We start from the raw sequence: 20,775 nt of genomic DNA on the forward strand, positions 1-20,775 counted from the left end.
GCCCCATGAAAGGAAGCCACAAACTTGATACAGAATGCACTGAAATTTATCTATTGTTACATAAACAAATTCTTTGTCCATATTGACAATCCATCTTAACAGTGCATTGTTTTATCATAATCCGATTATGTTGACATCTAGCATGAGTACTGTATGTTGTGAGATATCTACTATTTTTGGCGGCTTTTTTTTATACATTTCTGTTAGCGGAGATCAACCTGATGAGGCATTACCTCACAATCTATCTTTTGTCAGATTTTTGGCTGCTTGCTAGTAATTAAAATATTCATGGTACGTAAAATTCCTCCTCTTTTCACTCCAAATTAAATCCTTCAGAACAAGCACATTTTCTGTAGTAATCCCTATCATCAGACCAGAACACCTGCATCTATATAATCCGTTGGCCCTTTTTAAAATTAATGATTTATGCGTTGAAGTCAACATCACTTCGCTACCATAAGTGTAAAAAAGAACTTACTTGTTGGTCTATTCAGTAGGCAGGGAGGACAGTAACTACAGGGGCCCCGAGTGGCCGAGTGGTCTAAAGCGCTCTCCGTTACGGATCACTGCCATCTCACCTCTGTCTGCGTAGGTTCGAGTCTCTGATTCGGCCAATGTGGGTATGTGAGAAAGCTTGCCAGTAGCTTCTCGAGGGTCGGTGGTTCTTTCTGGGGATTTCCCGTGTTCTTCCTCCACCATTAATACTGGCCGCCATGTATAGCCTATCGTGTGCTGAAGAATGGCGTTAAACCCTACAACAACAACAACAACAGTAACTACAATTGACCAAGCAATGGCCAATTCTGTTTTTTTAAAATGTACCCAGATAAAATAATTTATGAAAATATACATAGCAAATGAAAAAATATCAGTCTCAGTCATACAGTACAATTATTTGATGTTGCCGGCACAATAAGAAATGGGTGTTTGATTCTCCAAAGCTATCCTTTAGTGGTGACTTCAATAACACATGCACCCTTCATCAAAGAAAGCCAACTACAATCTTCAATAAAAACAAAGAACCTTTCTTCAAAGGAAGTCAGAACCAAACTTAAATGAAAACAATGGTATCCGATGGATTGTTTCATTTTCCAACATGACTGGAAGACATTTACTGCACCGTGAAAGTTTCCTTTTTGCAGGAAAAAGGTTTATGCTTATGAATGCTGCCAACAGCGGCTTAAAACACACCATCTTGGAACATACTGAAAAGTAAATGTGCTTCTTCATTTGTTACATGACTGTGCTATTTTATTCCTACTGAAATCAGACCTGTATGACCTGTGACAAAATTATTGAATAGTTTAAATGTGTGTGCATATTTTCAATGGAATTACTTGGATTCAATGTGTGTGATGAGATTCGTGGGTGAGTACATGGTTTTGATACTCTATTCATGTGTGTGTACCAATGTGTGGCTCGCTGAATAAAGTAAAATATTATATATGCCTTCTCTGTTTTCACTATAGGTTTATTTCTCATTTAAATTTCATCAATTTAAGATGGTAACTGTGCCATTGATGCACATATTTGTGCACCCGCATTTATTACCTAAATCCACCATCTGTACATTTTTGGGGGTACATGCATCATTTTCTTCAGCTAACTGACCAGGTTGTTTATAATACAGTCGGGTTTTCTGGCTCCCAACTACCGTGTTATAGCGGGGTCACACTGTACTGTATATACTCGTTTATAAGGCAAGTCCAACTGCATGCTGTACAGACCCAGATCTACCATTGCATAATAAGCGGGCAGATAGGTCTGTACAGTTTGTTTGGTGTAATCAGTAAACAGATAGACCTTGATTTGTAGATTTTTGTATTATGACAGATCAGGATCTTTGTTGAGTGCAGTTTGACTCAGCAAGTAAGCAAGTATGTATGTTGAACAAAGAGACACTTGATGCATCTAGTGCAAGTCAGTTCACAATTCCAGTCAGGATAACCTGTTGCATGATCAATTTTTTCATGTATCAGTACAAAGCAATATTATGATGATACTTAGGATATTTAATTACATTATCAGATATATATTTTTTAAACTGTCTTCTTACAAACTGAATCTTATAATGTAAAGATGAAAAAGACACAGCAACTGAAACAGTTTACTTTCAAGGTACTTGATGCACATTGTCAGTGTGTTACATGTAAATACCTGTCAGCAGGAGCCATTTGTGGAGAGGGTTAACTTTCAAATCAGTTTGATAAAACAGCATTGTTTGGTTATTGTATACTGTGTACACATTTAGAAATTTTGGTAAACATTGCAGCCTTACAACCCATACTTCTCATATGTAATCTGAAACCATGTATCATACGTTGTTGTTGTTGTTTTTGTGGGGTTGAACGCCATTTTTTAGCACACGATAGGCTATACATGGCGGCCAGTATTAATGATGGAGGAAGAACCCAGGAAAACCTGGAAAGAACCACCAACCCACAAGCAGCTACTGGCAAGCTTTCTCACATACCCACATTGGCCGAATCTGAGACTCGAACCCACGCAGACAGTTGAGATGGCAATGACCCATAACGGAAAGCGTTTTAGACCACTCGGTTACATGGGGCCCCTGTATCATGCGTATGTTTAATATATGATCTTGTATCATACATTTATTGGATACAGACCCTTGTACCATACATATATTGGATACAGACCCTTGTATTTTATGTATGTTTGATACAGAACCTTATAGCATACATATATTTGACTTGTATATATGTTTGATACAGACCTTTATATTGTATATTTGATACAGACCCTTGTATCATATATATATTAGATACAGACCCTTATATCATATATATACTAGATACAGACCCTTATATCATATGTATATTAGATACAGATCCTTGTATCATATCTATATTAGATACAGACCCTTATATCATATATATATTAGATACAGATCCTTGTATCATATGTATATTAGATACAGACCCTTATATCATATGTATATTAGATACAGATCCTTGTATCATATGTATATTAGATACAGATCCTTGTATCATGTGTATGTTTAATATGGACCCTTGTATCATACATTATTTCATACAGACCCTTATATCATTCATATATATATATATATGTATGTATGTATGTATGTATATATGAATATACACATACACACATACATATACATACATACACACCACTCCCTCGATCAAAATTGGTAACTGAAACATTGATATTTCACTCATTTTATGGTTGAAAATGCTATTTTTGACCTGAAAACTTTAATTACCATTTAGAAATTATCAACTTTCCATAAGAAGTCATATAATTGGTTACATTTTCTTTCTAAATGACATTTTGAATTCACCGTAATTAAAGATATTCAAGGAAATTTTGATCAATGAAAATTTCGCTTATGCCTTGTGTAGGCAGTACATTAATATTTAAATGCCAATTAAATAATTTTTATTAAGTGAAATTTGTGTTTTAATTCTATCTTTCAGTTCCACTTAAGTGTAATCATCATAAATGCAATGTGTATTTAAACATAAAATATGTCAGTCTACCATAACAGCTATCTCCACAAGGGTTTCTCTGAGAACCTAATTAAGTACTGACCATGTTTTGATAACTGACTTGCGGAAGTATTTGTTGTATTCTTGCACTGAATTAAAAGCTGGCCTCCTTTGTATTATCACATTAATTATGTCTTTTGAATCAAATAAAGGAGGCGGAATATAAAAATAATTTAAAAGGCACGCAAATCCTACATAGTTACCTAAAATTTAGAGGCAACATTCATTTGTCAGGTGAACTCACATCAGTTGATCAATCAAACACTATTATAAATTCTATTGTGTATGTAACATAAACTGCCTTAAATTAACTGACTCTTTCATAACTGTGATCAAAGATAACAAGGCACCCAAGTGAATGAACACTTTGTAAAAAATATAAAAAAAAAGACCATTGTGGGCAAGCGATTTTCAGAGGATTTCTGAACTGGCACTTACAGATATCCTCAAGGAAGATAATAAGTTTCACTATTACTTTAAATGAAATCACAACATCAATATTGTACTAATTAAACAATACAAAAATTGAGTTCGACATAGCCAATTGTCTCACAAAAATATTTTGCTGGTTTTTATATAAAAAAAGGAATCTTGTTTGGTGGTATATCAGCAGATAGTGTAGTTTCTGGCTACTTTGTCTCCCAACTTGCTAGCACACTATTTAATACCACTCTGGGAACCAACTAATCAACAAACCAAAAAGCGGTGATGTAATACACGTTTTTACATACATATAATGTTGGTTGAATGCAGTTGGAACGATCTTTCACATGTTAGAAATTTTGAAAATAAATTTTATTTATACAGAATAAAGAAGAACTTCAATAGAAGAAGCGTGTTATTAGCAATTATCGACATGATTGTAAAAGGAGGATTCAGTCATTAAACAGCACAGTTCCCATACTAACACTACCACCCCACCCCCATTTTCTATATGTATAAGCAGATTTGTTTTCTATTTTTGGAGGTCCGCCGATAACTCATGCCCTCACTTATAGTGCGGTCTATGTTTGAGGACCCCGTTGTGCATGAGTTATCAAGGGAGAGGTGTGTGTGTGTGTGTATATATATATATATATATATATATATATATATATATATATATATATATATATATATATATATATATATATATATATATATATATATTTGATACAGTCCCATGTATCATATGTATGTTTGATACAAGACCCTTGTATGATACATATATTTGATACAGACCTTTGTGTCATATGTATATTTGATACAGACCCTTATATCACATGCATATTTGATACAGGTCCTTGTATCATGTATATTTGATACAGACCTTTGTATCATATGTATATTTGATACAGACCCTTGTATCATATGCATATTTGATACAGGTCCTTGTATCATGTGTGTTTGATACAGATCCTTGTACCATATGTATATTTAATACAGACCCTTGTATCTTTGTATATTTGATACTGATCCTTTACAAAATTGGCTTCAAGGATTCTAAGTTACATTTAGAAGAGTAGACTTGCATCTTACCTGAGTTGTCTTAGTTTCAGGTGGAGATAAATTTTCTTTGGTTGTATAGTAAAAAGGCATATTAAATTTAAATGAAACTGTAAATTCAAGTTGTGAACATGTAGTCATTAGTACATTATATAAATTATGTTTATAATCAACACCTCTATTCAGTAACCTTTGATACAGTTACCAGCTTTCTGATACAGTTACTAGCATTTTGATACCGTTACCAGCATTCTGATACAGTTGCTAGCATTCTGATACAGCTACTAGCATTTTGATACAGTTACTAGCATTTTGACACAGTTACTAGCATTCTGATAGTTACTAGCATTTTGATACAATTACTAGCATTCTGATACAGTTACTAGCATTTTGATACAGTTACCAGCATTCTGATACAGTTACTAGCATTTTGATACAGTTACTAGCATTTTGATATAGTTACTAGCATAGACTGGTCAAAGACAAAGCATTGGTATTTGTCTTGCCTGCAAAGCATTCACAATCACAATTTTATCAGGTTGTGCTTATATTAAGTTTTATATTTAGATTAATCTCACTGATAATATTTATACCATCATGAATTAATTCTGAGGACTTATTTTAAAACTGTTAACAAGTATGGTGCATTGACATGTTTTCTGTCAGTACTGAATGCAATGGGACCTCGATTATACACTCGCAGAGTGGGTAAGACATGGCATTCCACACATTTGTTTTCACATTTTAGAATACTAAATGAAAATGTAACTTAAGTCCTTACTTCCCTTTATGTTTAATATTTTTGAGTATGCAATATACAGATTATCAGAATTGCAGTAATTTGATATGGATTGTTTTGTCACATCATCTTGTTAAAGATTATTATTGTGAAATGTTGTAGTATTTAATTTGTTTACAATATATATATTTTTTTGATAGCTAATGGCCCAAGCAATCCAGAATCACAAAGAAATGTTTAGGTTACTGTACATTTTCTTGTGTTACTTTTACTTGAATATCAGTCCCCAATTAAGGGTCATTACATGAAGAACTGGGGTTTAAAAAAATGCCCTGTTGCTAATTGTTCATAAAATAACAGCTGAACAAGTATTTAAAATTTCATAAAATTTGTACAGATTCTTAGATTATTAATTCATCTTTTCCACTACACAAAAGATAAAGGTATGTGTCAGTGAGTGAATGTTTTCAAAATAAGCAAAGAAAAGGGTATATTGGTGAGTGAATGTTTTCAGATACACAAAGAAATAGGTGTGATGGTGAGTGAATATTTTCACCATGACAGTATTGTTGTGATTATTTCAGCTTCATACGACAGAAAGTCTGTGCAACTGACCTGCAGTAGGTAAAAACATCTCTAAGGATTTCCCAAGGTCTCAAATATCTTTAATTAGTTCTATCAGTTTCTTTCACAGGATTTTTATTTTGCATTTATTAAAATTATACAATCATTTTTCTTTCTTTCTTTTATTTTGTTATTTAAAAAGATGTAGAAGTTACAACCAAATCATTGTATGCCCGGTGTCTCCCATTGTTCATAGAGCTGTGATACAATTGGGTAAAAAGAGCTATTATAATAATCCCATATTTTTGAGCTGCACAGTAAGGACTGGATTTATAAAAGCAGACTACTTTAACAGCTTGCAGGCACAGATCAAACTTATTTCATCTTACATGATCAATACAAACTGAGCACAAAAATTGACTCAATAAGAAAAATCATGCATAGAATCACTCATTGGCACTTAAATTTGACATATAGGTAGATACAAACACTAGGTTGAAATTTTCTTGATTCTAACCGCACTTGGAGTAAAGTATAGATCACAGTTTTAAAACTCTGGGCACAAATTCGGCTTTTGTGTAACTTCAGAGAATTTTGAGACTTGAGACCAGGTGCTGTCACTTGGATGTGATGCACCACTTCATATCAAGATACTAATGATATATATTTATACCACTGTATTATATGATTTATCATTTGATTCTTAAAACAGAATATCTACAGTATGTCATAATAGTCATGATTTTCTTTAAATGCGTGATGTAGCGAGAATAAGCATCTTACATACATTGATATCCATATCTGTGAAAGACCGTATCTTTTCTTGCAAGAAGTACAGCCACACTGATATTGCTTATACTAAATTTCTGTGCATAATTTCATCATTTAACTTTATCAGTAAAGCTTGCTTAACTAAAGACATTTATCAGCAAAATGGTCAGATTCAATGAATTCTACCTCCAAATACAGGGAAAATAGCTTGCCTTCCTAAAATATTAGCAGGGAAGAGATGGGGTGGAGGTGGGCAAGATAAAAACTTTTTTTTTTTTGACTACCGGTACATCAGATTTATAATTGAATGTTCAGTTGAATATTACATACAACAATATCTATTTTCATTACAGAGGCCTAGACCTATCCCCATATTATGTTGGCACCCAGCCAGCAAATGAACCACCCCCAATTTATGACCTGTATGCTGTGGTCAACCATCATGGAGGTATATTAGGTGGACATTACACAGCATATGTTCGATGTGCTGACCCTAATGACTACAAAAAGAACCTAGTGGGTAAGTGAACAGTATTTCTAAAGTAAAACAAGGAATAAACATTATCATTTATCTTTAGTGAGGATACATTTGTTACTTTCATGTCTTTAGGGTTTTAGTTGACCAGACTTTTTTTATTAACACCCATTTATATTTCAATACTGGTCTTGTAGTCTAAAGTTTGGATTTTATTTTTCTCAATTGAGATGCTTTCTACATAATTAGACGTGTCTTTTATATAAATTTGATTATTATACTGCTTACGCCACAGTTCTCAACTTGTCTGTTGTCAGGTGTAAACCAGGACATTTTATTTTGGAATTGGTCATACAAAGTAATACAAAAATTAATGCATGATTTGTAAAGATTGTAATGCATTCTCTCAAAAAATTGTATTTAATCTGGTGCAGTTTGTGTTACTCAAAACTAATCATCCTTCTAATACTGCATAAACCTCTTGATAAATTAATTTTATTGTATATATGATACATAGCTACAGCTAATCATTTTCCGGTAATCTGATACATCACCACAGTCCAGAGTTGTGGAACTACTTTATAGCATCACATGGATGTCCTTCACTCCACCCATATCATGATAAGTTAATCATAGAATCAAAATAAGTGTCTTAGTCAGATACATATGAATAAGTTTAAAATTCATACAGCAACAAAAAGCCTTGCAGTTTTTTTGTCAACTTTTAAAACTACCCACCAGTTGTAACATGGATGTCGCAGAACATCTTTGAGTTTCACATAGTCTTCAACTAGTTTGAATAGTTATATCTGTGAAATTCTCAGTGTGCAAAACTGATTAGTTGCAGCATGTTTGTCGACCATTTAAATCAACAGATTTCTCCAAAACAAAGGATTTAAATGAGACTGGCATCAAGTGAAACCAGTGTAAAATAGATTTCAGAGAATATACATGTTGTTTATAATGACAGAGGCTAGAAGTTATGCATGTTATGTAGCACCTTACAACTTATTAATAATCTGTTTACACAATAAAAAGTAGTTCAGTAATTAAAATGACTATTCTTAAAAGGTATATAATAAAAGTGTAATTAGATAGGATTTTGATGATGATGCTGTATCATGTCTCATAAGGATGACATCAGATCACGAATAACATCACATCTCATGAGATGTGCTGATATCACACAAAGACTCAAGATTAAGTAGCTTTTGTGACCAGCATACTGTACAAATAATGCACTTTGACCAAACTAAGGGCTGCATAAGTACTTTATGTTCCATAGCACAGCTTGTATTAAAGATAGTCAGAAACAGGGTTATTTCATATCTCAACATAATTAATACCATTGCTGATAATGATGATGTTGTCCATTTTTGATGCCGGTCTTCTTATGTCACTTGTTCAGACTCGAATAAACAGTAACACAAGAGTGAAAACAACAAGCTTTGACAAATACAATAATTTATTTCCCTGGAAAAATTCTGTAAAAATGAAAAAAGATATGAACTTATGGTTTTATGGAATCAAATCCAAAAATAATCCGATAATAAAATTTTATTTGTCCTAATAACAGAATGTTCTACTGATTTCACGTTCGAATCCCGACAAAGAATCCAAGATGGAATATGATGACATATGCTGCAGTCTGTAGTGTTAAAGTCTACAGTTCCTTGTAGAAACAAGAATTATTACTCCGGTTTCTGATAGCTGAATAAATTTTTATATAAAAAATGTTCTTGTTCCACAATATTACATGTGCACATATATTTTCCAGAAAAAGAACAGAATTCATCCTTTTGAATCAAGTAATTTGAAATAACTCCAAACAGCACAACTTACAACTAACAGTTTAACAGCCCAGCTTCTACTGAGATTAATTCTCCAAAACATGGGTTATATGGTCTTTCTTAAACATAAACAAGAGTCACATATTCATCTTCTGGAAGTTTATAGAAGCAAGTACTTGTTACAAATCACGTTTACCCAGTGTGACCCTGACGAAAACAAATCATTTTTACTCTAAGAAATAAAAAATAACAAAAATTGTTTATATCTTAAAGACAAAATACCATCTTGACCTTGGAAACAACCAATCATTTTAAAATCAAATAAAACTTGTTTACGAAGGCTGCTACAACTGCTGGAACAAGGTCAGGATTTAGATCAACACCTGGTGTGTATAAACTAACAGTCAAGGTCAAACTATTTTCAAAAAAAGGTATCATCTCTAGTGAATAAATTTCCATTATAATATCATGTATTGAAAAATAAATTTTTTTTAAAACTGATAAACAATTAAATTGAAATAAATATATATTAAATCAGATATAATTAAATCAAATATACATAACAGTCTAAATTTATCAGCAGTTGTAAAAACTAGTCCAACCAGGTTTGGTTACATGCTTGAATCTCCAGGCACACAGATCAGTTAGCATGATTTATTTTGGTTTAGATTCAGATTACATGCTTGAGTACATTACAAAATGAAAAAAATTCAATAGAAATATGTAAATATTTATAAAATACTATCAGATAAAGATTGTAAAAACCACTGTTTGAAGTTGCTAATGGGGGTAGGTTCTCATGATATTTGCTAATTTATAGTTTCAAATGCTGGTTTGATGTATTTTTCCAAATTACATGAAATTTCCTTATCAATAAAATTCAGCAGTTCCACTGATTGTATGATGGATGTTTTAAGTGAAGTTTATCAGAGAGTATTTTTCTCACCAGTGCACACTTATTACTGACCAACAGATAGTGATGTTCATTTTCAGTTTTTTTTACTGTATACTGTAATAAAATGTCTTCAGATTTTTATAACCGCAAGTACCACTAAATCTACTGTTGTTAGCAGTTTTTCATTATGAATTCCAGGCTGGCGTCTATGTGATGACAGTAGAGTATCAAACATCAGCCATGAGAAAAACGTAGTGACCAGAGCTGCATATTTGCTATTTTATCGGCGAAGGGAACCCTTCATTCTGCCTAAAAGACCTATCCCAAGCCCCGAAAGTGATAATAAGGAAGAGGAGGAGGAGGAGGCAGCAACCAAGGAGAAGGAATTGGAAGGGAAGGAGGAAGCTATTCCACAATTAGGGTCTCCAAAGGAGATGTCTGTAGAATTAGCCAAACATGAAGAACTGCCAGAAATAGACCAAATGTCTGATGATAAATTTGCTCCACTGTTTAGTGACAATATTGAAGATAATGACTTGGCTGTGGACAATGCAAATGTAGCATACACAGATATGGATACTGTGGATTGAGATTTCTCAGTCTCCACCCTTAGGTACTGTGTGGCTGATCTGATGGGTCAAACATGCAAGTTGGATGGATATGGAAATTCTACCAGCAGTTAATGACAGCCGTCAGTAGATATTCATCTGTTGATTGAACAAACATGGATGTTTTTCACTATAAAGTCTGTCACTGTCAGTATATCGTACACTCTTGTAACTTGTGGCATTATGTCAGCCATCAGTTATATCCAGGAACTATATTCAATTATGGACTGATGAACATAAATGTTGTCTATCTCACAATACTGGTAGCCCATTTCAGGGATTCTTGTTTCCACAGCTGCAGAGCCAATCACTGCTGGGTACAGCTAAACTCTGGTGTCTAAAAAATTCACACAGATTCATTATTAACCTAACATGGATTCTCCTTATTCAGTTTATCAGTCAACTGACACTAATGGGCATTAAATATCAACGATAATGGAAGTCTTCAAAACTACTTTTTGTGCTTTCTTTGTAGCCTGGGTCAGTTACCATGATGTGTTCTTAGCACTGCATTTTACTCCTAATGCATCAGCACTAAATATTGTATTTATGTTGCTATGCCATAAAACACCAAACCTCACATATTTGGACTGCAGAAACTTATTTCAGAGGTTCAGATGCGGAAGAATATCTAAAATAGGTTCACTTGGATCATTAAACCTCAGAGAACAGTGTGGTATTTGACACATATTACAATAATTTGGCATATATATTCTGTATGTGATTCATTTCTTTTTGCTGTGATGTTGTCTTTGATTCTGTTGATTCTGTACACAGTTTGTCAACTCTGTTTGTGTACATAATTAATTAAAACAAGACATTATTTGCATACTTCATGGCTGGAAAAATGTAGGGCTTTTCCTAATTGTGATTAGACAGTGAATTTCACTACTAGTTTTGCCATCTGTTGCCAGTTGTTTCCTCTCAGGAAAGTATGTTTCAGAAAGTAAAGCTGTAAGAAAATAAAATGGAAGTATTAAGTGTCTCAAATAAATGGAAAATAAATGCCCTTGGAACACCTTGAAATCACACCATTTTACATTTTTTTCCCTAGGAAACGCATCTGCTCTTACCTATATAGCTGCCTGTTTTTCATGAATAGCCATCTTTTCTGAAAGCTACACAAAAGAAATTTTACTCCTTAATTGTTCATAGCATCTTAGATGCATGTATTGCAATATTTTTCATGCCATTTTCAGAAATGTTAAAATGTTATGGACCTAACCAGCAAAAATTCAAGTAGTTTGCATGTTTAAGATCTTGGAAAATACTAGTTTTTACAGTTTAATATCAGAGCCAATTTTACATTGATTACACATGAACAGTTTATACTCATCTGAAATATTCAAGAAGATTAGTTGTAAATTTGACTCTTTTAATTCCAAGTACTATGTTTGCATGAATCCTTATTGAATAAGATGTTATTACTCATTCATAAACTGATGTGCCTCCTTCATGCTAGATGTACTGCCTTTAAATAATTTTTTTTATTATAGAGGTAAAATTGCATTGTAAGTTTGTATGTGTGGTTTCACATTAATATCTCCAACTATTGCATAGTGTAAGCAAAATTAAACTGCTAAATTAGTTCCGTTAAGATATACATACTCTAGACATACAGACAATTGTCAGCATAGTGTATTAAACAGTTACATGACTACCGGTACTCAAGATTTTTTTAGTTTGCCTGGTCATAAGGCTAAAAGAGCTTGTGGCATGGCCCTTAATTCATTATGCAACCTTTGGAGTCTTTTTTAGTATCCATCAACATTTGCTGTTTTCAGCTTCTTCTCAAACTCGTCAGACCATTTCAACCAAACTTGGAAAAACGATTCAAGGCATAAAGGGCTTTCATTGTTGTTCAGATGAGCCATTTAATATGGCCTTAATTCTAAAATGGACAAAAACTTAAAACATCTCCAAAACAGCTGAACAGAATTTGGCATCCTGGCATGAAGATTTTTAAAGTTTTGCAGTTGATGTCAATTCACCATCAAATATTGCTGCCACTGCTAAAAATAAAAAATAAATCCATCCATTCATCACCAATTACTATTTTTAATCTCTAATTAAAAAAACCAGAACAAAAACAATCCATTTAATATGATTCAACCTCTAATGAAAATTAAACCAATCCAATTATTATGGCACAGGTATCTTGCCATAAAGGCCTTTAAAATTTGTACAAATGGTGCTGATCTGCTATCATATATAGCCACCATTACTAGAAATAGAAAAGCGATTCAACAACTTCCTATCCAAAGCCACTGAAGAAAATTTGATGAACTTTTACAGCAAGTACCCAAGGCTGAAGACTTTTAAAATCTATACAGATAATGCCTATTTTCCATAAAATATGACAAAAAATTTCTTAAAAATGAAAAAATGTTTTTTTAACTTCTGAAAAACCATTTTGCAGAATTTGACCAAATTGTACAGCATTCAAGCATGAAAGCCAGGTGTTTTACAAAAGATGCCAATCTTTTAAATATGGATGCTGTTTCTAAATATAGAAAAGATTGAATGACTTCTTCTAAATAACTGCTTTACAAAGTTAGACAAATTTGACAGCTAGTGTCCTCACTTGAAGACCTTTCAGATTTATACAGATGATATCATTCCACTACAAAATATATCTGACATTTTTATAAGTAAAAAAATATTTACACGACTAGATATTGCAAAACACTGAAAAGAATCTGACCAGTGTTGACAGAAAGCATCCAGGTACATGGGACCTTTTCATTTTGTATAAATGATGCTGATGTGCACTCAGATATGGATGAAGATTTTAAAAAAACTTGAAAAATCTTGCAACAATTGTTTTTATAACATCCAGTTAGCAACACTGGAGAATTTTCAATCGAAAGCATTTTACTGACCAAGATTTATTTGCAAACTGTGCTTGCATTTGACCATTAGGCAGGTGGGCCATTCAGGCTGCATGTTTTTCATATGCTGTTTTCATGTAAAAATGTGTGAGGTAAATACTGATGTATTGTGGTATGCTCCTGTCATATGCTCAGATTGTCTTTGTTCAGGTAATGCATGTAATGGGGAACTATCTTTTGAAATGCATCCCAGTTGACAAAATCACAAGTATTTTTGTTATGCCTTTATTTAGTAAATTACAAGACATGTATGCCACTTCTTTCTGCTGTCAGCTATGATGGCAGCAGAATCAATATAAATATTTGGATTCCATGTTAATAGTGAATTTCTTGTAAGTCATGTACATTTGGTATATTTTTAGCACAGTTTGCAGGCCATGCACTTTTTTTCCACAGAACCAATGTTGTTTATATTGATGTCAAGTATTTATGGAACAGTTTTCCCAAGATGTGATGCCAGACATGTCTTTATGTATGTGTTTCAGGCTCTGCAACTTTCAGCCTTGTCGTTATCTTTTGAAGTAGAAGCGTCAGATTACACTTTGTAGTAGTAAATGGATACAACTTTACAATCTGTAGTAGTAAATGGATACAACTTTACAGTCTGTAGTAGTAAATGGATACAACTTTACAATCTGTAGTAGTAAATGGATACAACTTTACAATCTGTAGTAGTAAATTGATACAACTTTACAATCTGTAGAAGTTGACTCTTTTTAAGCCACCTTCCAGCTGCAGTGGAGAACAATACTCTAATTTACAATTTTCATCAGATACATTTGTATTTCTGAGTTGTAAGAATTACATAACATTCAGATTCTACATTTTGGTCACTAAAGAACCTCTGTGTGATTTATCTGAGACTGTAGCTCAGTCTGAGTTGAGAAGCAACATGGTTGGCACCATGATCTGCAGGTCATGTGTTGTAGTCATGGCCTATGCCATTGTGTGTTTGAGTTTAGAAGTACCATGATCTGCAGGTCATGGTTCGTAGTTCTGGCTTGTGCTGTTATGTTTTCATCTGAGACTCTCTCATTCTTGTTTGAGAATCAGCATGGTGGCATGATTGGCAACAGACAAACATGGCTAGTAGTTCTGGCCTATGCTGTTATAAGTTTGAATGCTGCATGTGACTTCCATACCCAGTAAAGATAAGGGAGAAAACTTAAGGCATAGTTTGGAGAATTGATCAAAATAGTTAGGGGCACAATGGGCTCTGAATGAGTCAAGGCAGTGCCTCATCAGGAATTCCAAGAAGCAGTGCGTTACTGAAGATCAGTGTTGTCAAAAGTAGCAAATCAATTACTTACTCGGTTGTGATACTCTGGAAAATACAAGTACGAATTTTGGGTTTGATTTTCATCACAGAAACCTTTTAAATGGGGAAATTCTTTGTGACAAAAGAAGCAGATTTTAATATTTTATCACAGAGGATGCTATTGAAATTATAGTAATTGAAATGAAGCACCATTTTTGAAATCATTTGCAGTTGTTTAGTTATGTTTAGTTTAGTCTTATTATTTATGTATGAATTTTCACTTAACCTTTTTAACTATAGATATGACTTTTAGAAGTCTTGGATAAATACTTTGCAACCAACAAAATTTTCCAGGTGTCAGATTTTTAAATCAGTAATTACTGGTTATGTAAGTGGCATTGACAAAAGCAATGTGTTTTGATTTGTGTAAATTGCATTCATATAGATCATTTCTACTTAGTAGAAATAGGAACTAAATCATTAAAGATTTTCATGTGAATAATAGATTTGTAAATATCATTTTTCTTTTAGTATGTCATGGTGGCATTAAAATTAAAGTTGATGCTCATTTGCAAGAAAAGGAAAATATATTAATGTTGGCATATTAGGTGTGCATTTTACATGTACTTTTTCCTGATCTGTGTGGATAGATTTAAATACCCATAATACTTTGATTAATTCACATTTAGTGCAAGAGCCTTCCATGTTGTCTTAATAATGCTTGGAGTTCAGTATGCCTGCATTTTGTTAAGTGAGTACTGCAGTTCACATACACTAGAATTTAAGCAGTTACAAAATGCTTGGACAGTGCAGTGATAACTAATGTGTTTGATACCTCTGTGTTCCTGAGTTTGATCTCCAGGACCACCACACACTGGAATCAACACTTGCCCACCAAAGGTTTGAGGTTTCCTACAAATCTGTTGCTTTCTGTACTTCGGTAGTCACTTTATTGCAACAGCTAGATTATATCTCCTGTGTAAGCATGGCATAAAATAGACATTACTTTGCCTCTAGGTGGCAACTGGTAAGATTCATTGTTAAAGTTGTGTATTAAAGACTGCAAGTTGGCAAGGGGAGGTAATATGTACAGTATGACATGGATAACAGGCAGAACAACACCTTATTATAAATCAATACAGCACATTGTCAAAATCAGTTTCTCTATTTATTACATTCCCGATCACATTAACATATGGAAATAAGCTCTGCTAGATCTCAAATCCAGAAATTCTAGAAAGACAAAAATTACAACTTTACCATCTATACACCATATAGACAAACATAATAACTCCTACCAGTTACCTCCACTTACTATCACTCAATGGCTACCCATGAACCAATTGTTTACCAGTTCAGGTTTTCAGCAATTCACTTTAAAGAGATAAAGGGAAATAAAGACTTAAAGCAAGTTTATAAGATTATATTTATTTTTGGGAAGATGGTATTTGTTTATGATGAAAATATATTAAAAAAACATGATTATCTTTATCTCATAATTTATGTTCATCCCTGTTATCCTGTTTAATGTACAATATTACCCAAACCCTCCACATCATCAGTATTCTTATTATTTTTAAATTTTGGGTGTGTTTTGCCTATGAATGGCAAAACATGTTGGTTTCAGTTTTCCCGTTTCAAGGGTGGCATGAACCATGTTAAAATTTTTACGATACAGCATTTAAAAATAAAAATTTGGTAGCTGACAATGAATTATTTTGTGAATTGGTTGCATTTGTTTTGAATGACCCAAAAAAATTTATCTTCACAAGTTTTGCTATTCATTTTTATATATTTATTGAATTTATTATTTTAATTACAACCCTGTCTACAGTGGGTGTGTCTTGCATGTGAGAGCCATGAAAGCTTAGTTGGTTCAGCATCAGACCAGTAATTCTTGTGTTGTGGGTTTCAGTGCCTTCCCATGTCAGCAGCATCTGTGTGTCCTTGGGAAGGCACTTAGCTCCCATTGACTCTTCATAATATAGCCAATAATATGTTGAAAGTGCCATCACAGAAGCATCTAACCAGCATGCTTTCATGTCTTTCTTGCAGTTGGGTGGGTCTGTTGAGCATTTGACAATTCATTATATTATTAGAGTGTACTGATATGACACAGATTTTATAGGATGTCAATTTCATTACTGTTAATGCTGTACAATTTCTATGCCCAGCTCAGCTTTTTTATATATAGAAGTTTTTAAAGATGGGCGTATGAAACAATGTGCAAATGCTGTTTTTCAGTGTCACAACAGTATGTTCATTTATAATATGAGTATTTGTTTCTATTGCTTTTTGTCATGATTTTGTTGTGCGTTGACAAATAAATTGGACACTTTATCCACTAAAAAGTGTGGACATGTTATTCAGCTCTTTTATGAAAGTTTATTATCATAATTTCATGTAGACTTTTCACTGAGGGGTCCAGAGTGGTCTAAAACGCTCTCTGTTACGGTACACTGCCATCTCACCTCTGTCTGCCTGAGTTCAGGTCTCGGGTTTGGTCAATGTGGGTATGTGAGAAAGCTTGCCAGTAGCTTCTCGTGGATTGGTGGTTCTTCCCAGGGTTTTCCCGGGTTTTTCCTCCACCTTTAATACTGGCCACCATGCATAGCCTATCATGTGCTGACAAATGGCATTAAACCCGACAACAACAACAACTTTTCTATGAGTATTCCTCACCCAAGTGACAGAATAACCATTTGAAATTGTGATCCTTTTTTCTTTTTTTCTTATCTGTGGCAATTTCCTTTCAAGAAGTACAGACTTTTGGAGTTTCAGCAATGTGCTTTATATGTAATTGACAATATACAGCTTTTGAACTTTTGATATCGATTTCATGAACAGTGACCTTGATTGAATGTCAACAGTTAGGAACAAGAGAGAGAGAAGTAAAATTAATAATTCATTAAAATAAAGTATCAGATATCAATATTGGGTTTGGCTCTATGACAAGGAAATCTGCCTTGGAGTTAACACTTAATTGTTCACAATATTTTTGCACTGTAGAGCTTCACAAGGGTAAATAAAGTTACATTTCAGATGAATCAATCTTTTTTGCTATATCAATGACAAGAATAATACAAGATCTGTCTTAATTACAGAAAGTTGTTATAATCTTGAAATGTACATGAAGAAAGTCTAGGAACAAATGACATCCAATGGAGACAGCAATGTTAAATGCTTGAAAAACAACTCAGAAGTTAAAGTCACAAAAATTAAAACAATTACACAGTTCACATAACCAGGTACATTGCTAAACTTTCTCAGAGACTTTTTTAAAAAGTGATTATGACAATTACAATTAATTACAGATTGGTTAACTACAGCTGGAACATCAGCAAAAGAGATTAATATTGAGATTAATGTTGAAAAGTAATACATTTTTACATTACACCTGTAACATATGATTTCCATGTAAAATAAAAAGAGTATGAACAGAATATTAAAAAATATACCACTTCAAGGTCCAGGTGAACATTTAAACATTGAAACATATACAGATGGAAAAGATGCAACTCTAGGTCAAACTATTTTCAGTGACAGATTATCAGTAATAACCATATAGTTATTTGATAATAACCCTGACAAATTCAATGATTCAGGAAATAATTATTTGTAATGAGTAGAGCTGATTACCAGATACCAAATATGTTTAGTGCAAAGAATTCAAAAGACATGGAGGCAACAAGTTTACAATCAATTAACAACTATTGTACAGAATAGCAATGAAAGAGCTAGAAAATCTAAGAGCTACAAAAACATTTATGAAAGAAGAAAGATTATAAAAGTTCAAGACTTATTAAAACATTTTCTGCTGCCATATGAATTGTACAGTCAGTAAGGGAACAAGCAAATGATATAGGTGAAGTTAGGCAATTTTTGCAATGGATTGGACAGGATAATTTAGGTTATTTTGTTAGGGGTTCTTTAGGGCAATGGTTAGCAGCACATTATTGGCTATAAACCCTGCAATCCTTGGATTATGAGTCTGATGCGATAGCAAATGAGCTTTTGCAGCCCCCTCAGAGGATAAAAAGAGATGCCTTGGAAAATGATATGGAGAAAATTTAAACATATCTAGAAAACTAGGGCACAATGCCATCTTAGTTGGAGAAGTTACAGATATTTGAATACGAAATCAAACACTACAATCAAGAGAGTCTAAAAGGACTCACAGTACTAATTCAGTTCCCATAGTAAACCTATGCAAACACCATGATATTAAAAATTCAAACACTTAAAATTTCTGAGTGTTCATGATCAAACCTATATTTATCAGTATAAATGAAACCTGGATGTCAGCTTCTGTGTAAAGGAAATGATATGAACCGCGGCATTTTCTGGACCTACATGTGTTTGAAACATTTGCTTTCAATTCCGCACCAAAGTGTCAGGTGCTAATTCCATGTTGAGTGTTCCAAACTCAAGACTGTTAAAGGACTGAAATTTCATCAATAAAACAATGTCTCTATTTTTTGCACTTACAACTAGGATAAGCTCTCAAAAGATTCTTTTTCCTAAAACATAACTTACATTATTAACCAATCCTGGTCAGCCAAACCCATATATACTCTATGTTCACCCATTTCCAGGCTGGTTCCCATTTTTCCATACCATTACTACTGTGTGTCCTAAAAGCTGATGGCTATAGTTATCTGACATCTTAGTGGGCAGCAAAAGCACAGCAAGCACTCGTACCCTGAAGGAGTTGTGAAAAAAGAATGATTTAACAGAGATAAAGAAAAAGACCATGCAAAAACAAACCATGTGAATTAAATATATGAAAATAACGATGTATCAGTTACAGATGTTAGCAATAAAAGCAAAATGATAAAAGATGTTACATACGTTATGAGGTTGATGATCGAAATTAGAAAAGAGTATGTAGATCTGGTTGTGGTCAGTAATAAGGTGTGGTGCATGGTAGCACTGATGGAATTGACAAATGGATGAAGAGGCTGAGAGATTTAACTGATTTGGAGGCAACGTCTATGATAGCTATAGATGAATTCAAAGCTGAAGTAGATGCAGAGAAACTAGTTGATGCCGTGTTAGAACTGACAGTGACAAATAGCATGTTACAGCTGATATAAAGAAACAACAATAGCATTAAGTTACCAGAGTTAAATAAACAATAGCATTAAGTTACCAGAGGTTAGATAAACAATAGCATTAAGTTACCATTAACCAGAGTTAAATAAACACAAGCATGATGGCATCCAAAGCCACATCAAACACAGAAATGGGTGAAAGATTATTGCATTTCGAGATGGAATGGATGAATTTAAAAACAAAAAAAAAGTGAAAACAAAACAATAGAGAACGAAACTAATATGGATATGATTCTTTAATTGTACTGTATCGGGGTTATCTCTACTAGGACCGTTCAAAAGACTATTTAGAAGAAAAATAATTAGGACGAACTGACTAGGCATAGGCGTAGAGAACTGGTGAAAGGGTTCTTAAAAGTGTTTAAACCTGAAACCCTGCTTCATGCATTAGTTAGCATCATGGTTTGCAGTCCTCACATCAACATCTGTTAACTACAGTTTGTATTCATTAAAACAACCAAATTTTGCTTATACGCAATTTTTTTCAAACTTAAATTTGGATAATCAATTTTTTGCAATGATTATTATTGTTGGTTTTTTTCTAGGTTAAACAACCAAGTTGCAAGTTACACATTAGACCTTAAAAATACACTACAGACTTTACCGCCATACCATTTGGAAGAGAATATATATTTCTGACAGGGTATAAATT

At 33.3% G+C, this 20,775-nt stretch overlaps 1 protein-coding gene across 3 annotated transcripts in view; it reads left to right on the forward strand.

The window, feature by feature from the left end:
• LOC149796164 (ubiquitin carboxyl-terminal hydrolase 19-like) overlaps positions 1–17,363 on the forward strand; it is a 132,654-nt gene extending 115,291 nt beyond the window's left edge. For all 3 annotated transcript variants that reach the window (XM_089966102.1, XM_089966100.1, XM_089966101.1), the window contains exons 25-26: positions 7,446–7,612; positions 10,451–17,363. In XM_089966102.1, coding sequence (XP_089822228.1) covers positions 7,446–7,612; positions 10,451–10,842 — 559 coding nt within the window. In that variant the 3' untranslated portion in view covers positions 10,843–17,363. The remainder of the gene's footprint in view (positions 1–7,445; positions 7,613–10,450) is intronic.
• Positions 17,364–20,775: the final 3,412 nt, after the last annotated feature.

Source organism: Sinohyriopsis cumingii, chromosome 7 (assembly GCF_028554795.1).
Source record: "Sinohyriopsis cumingii isolate HCF-2022 chromosome 7, ASM2855479v2, whole genome shotgun sequence".
Taxonomy (NCBI): Eukaryota; Metazoa; Mollusca; class Bivalvia; order Unionida; family Unionidae; genus Sinohyriopsis; species Sinohyriopsis cumingii.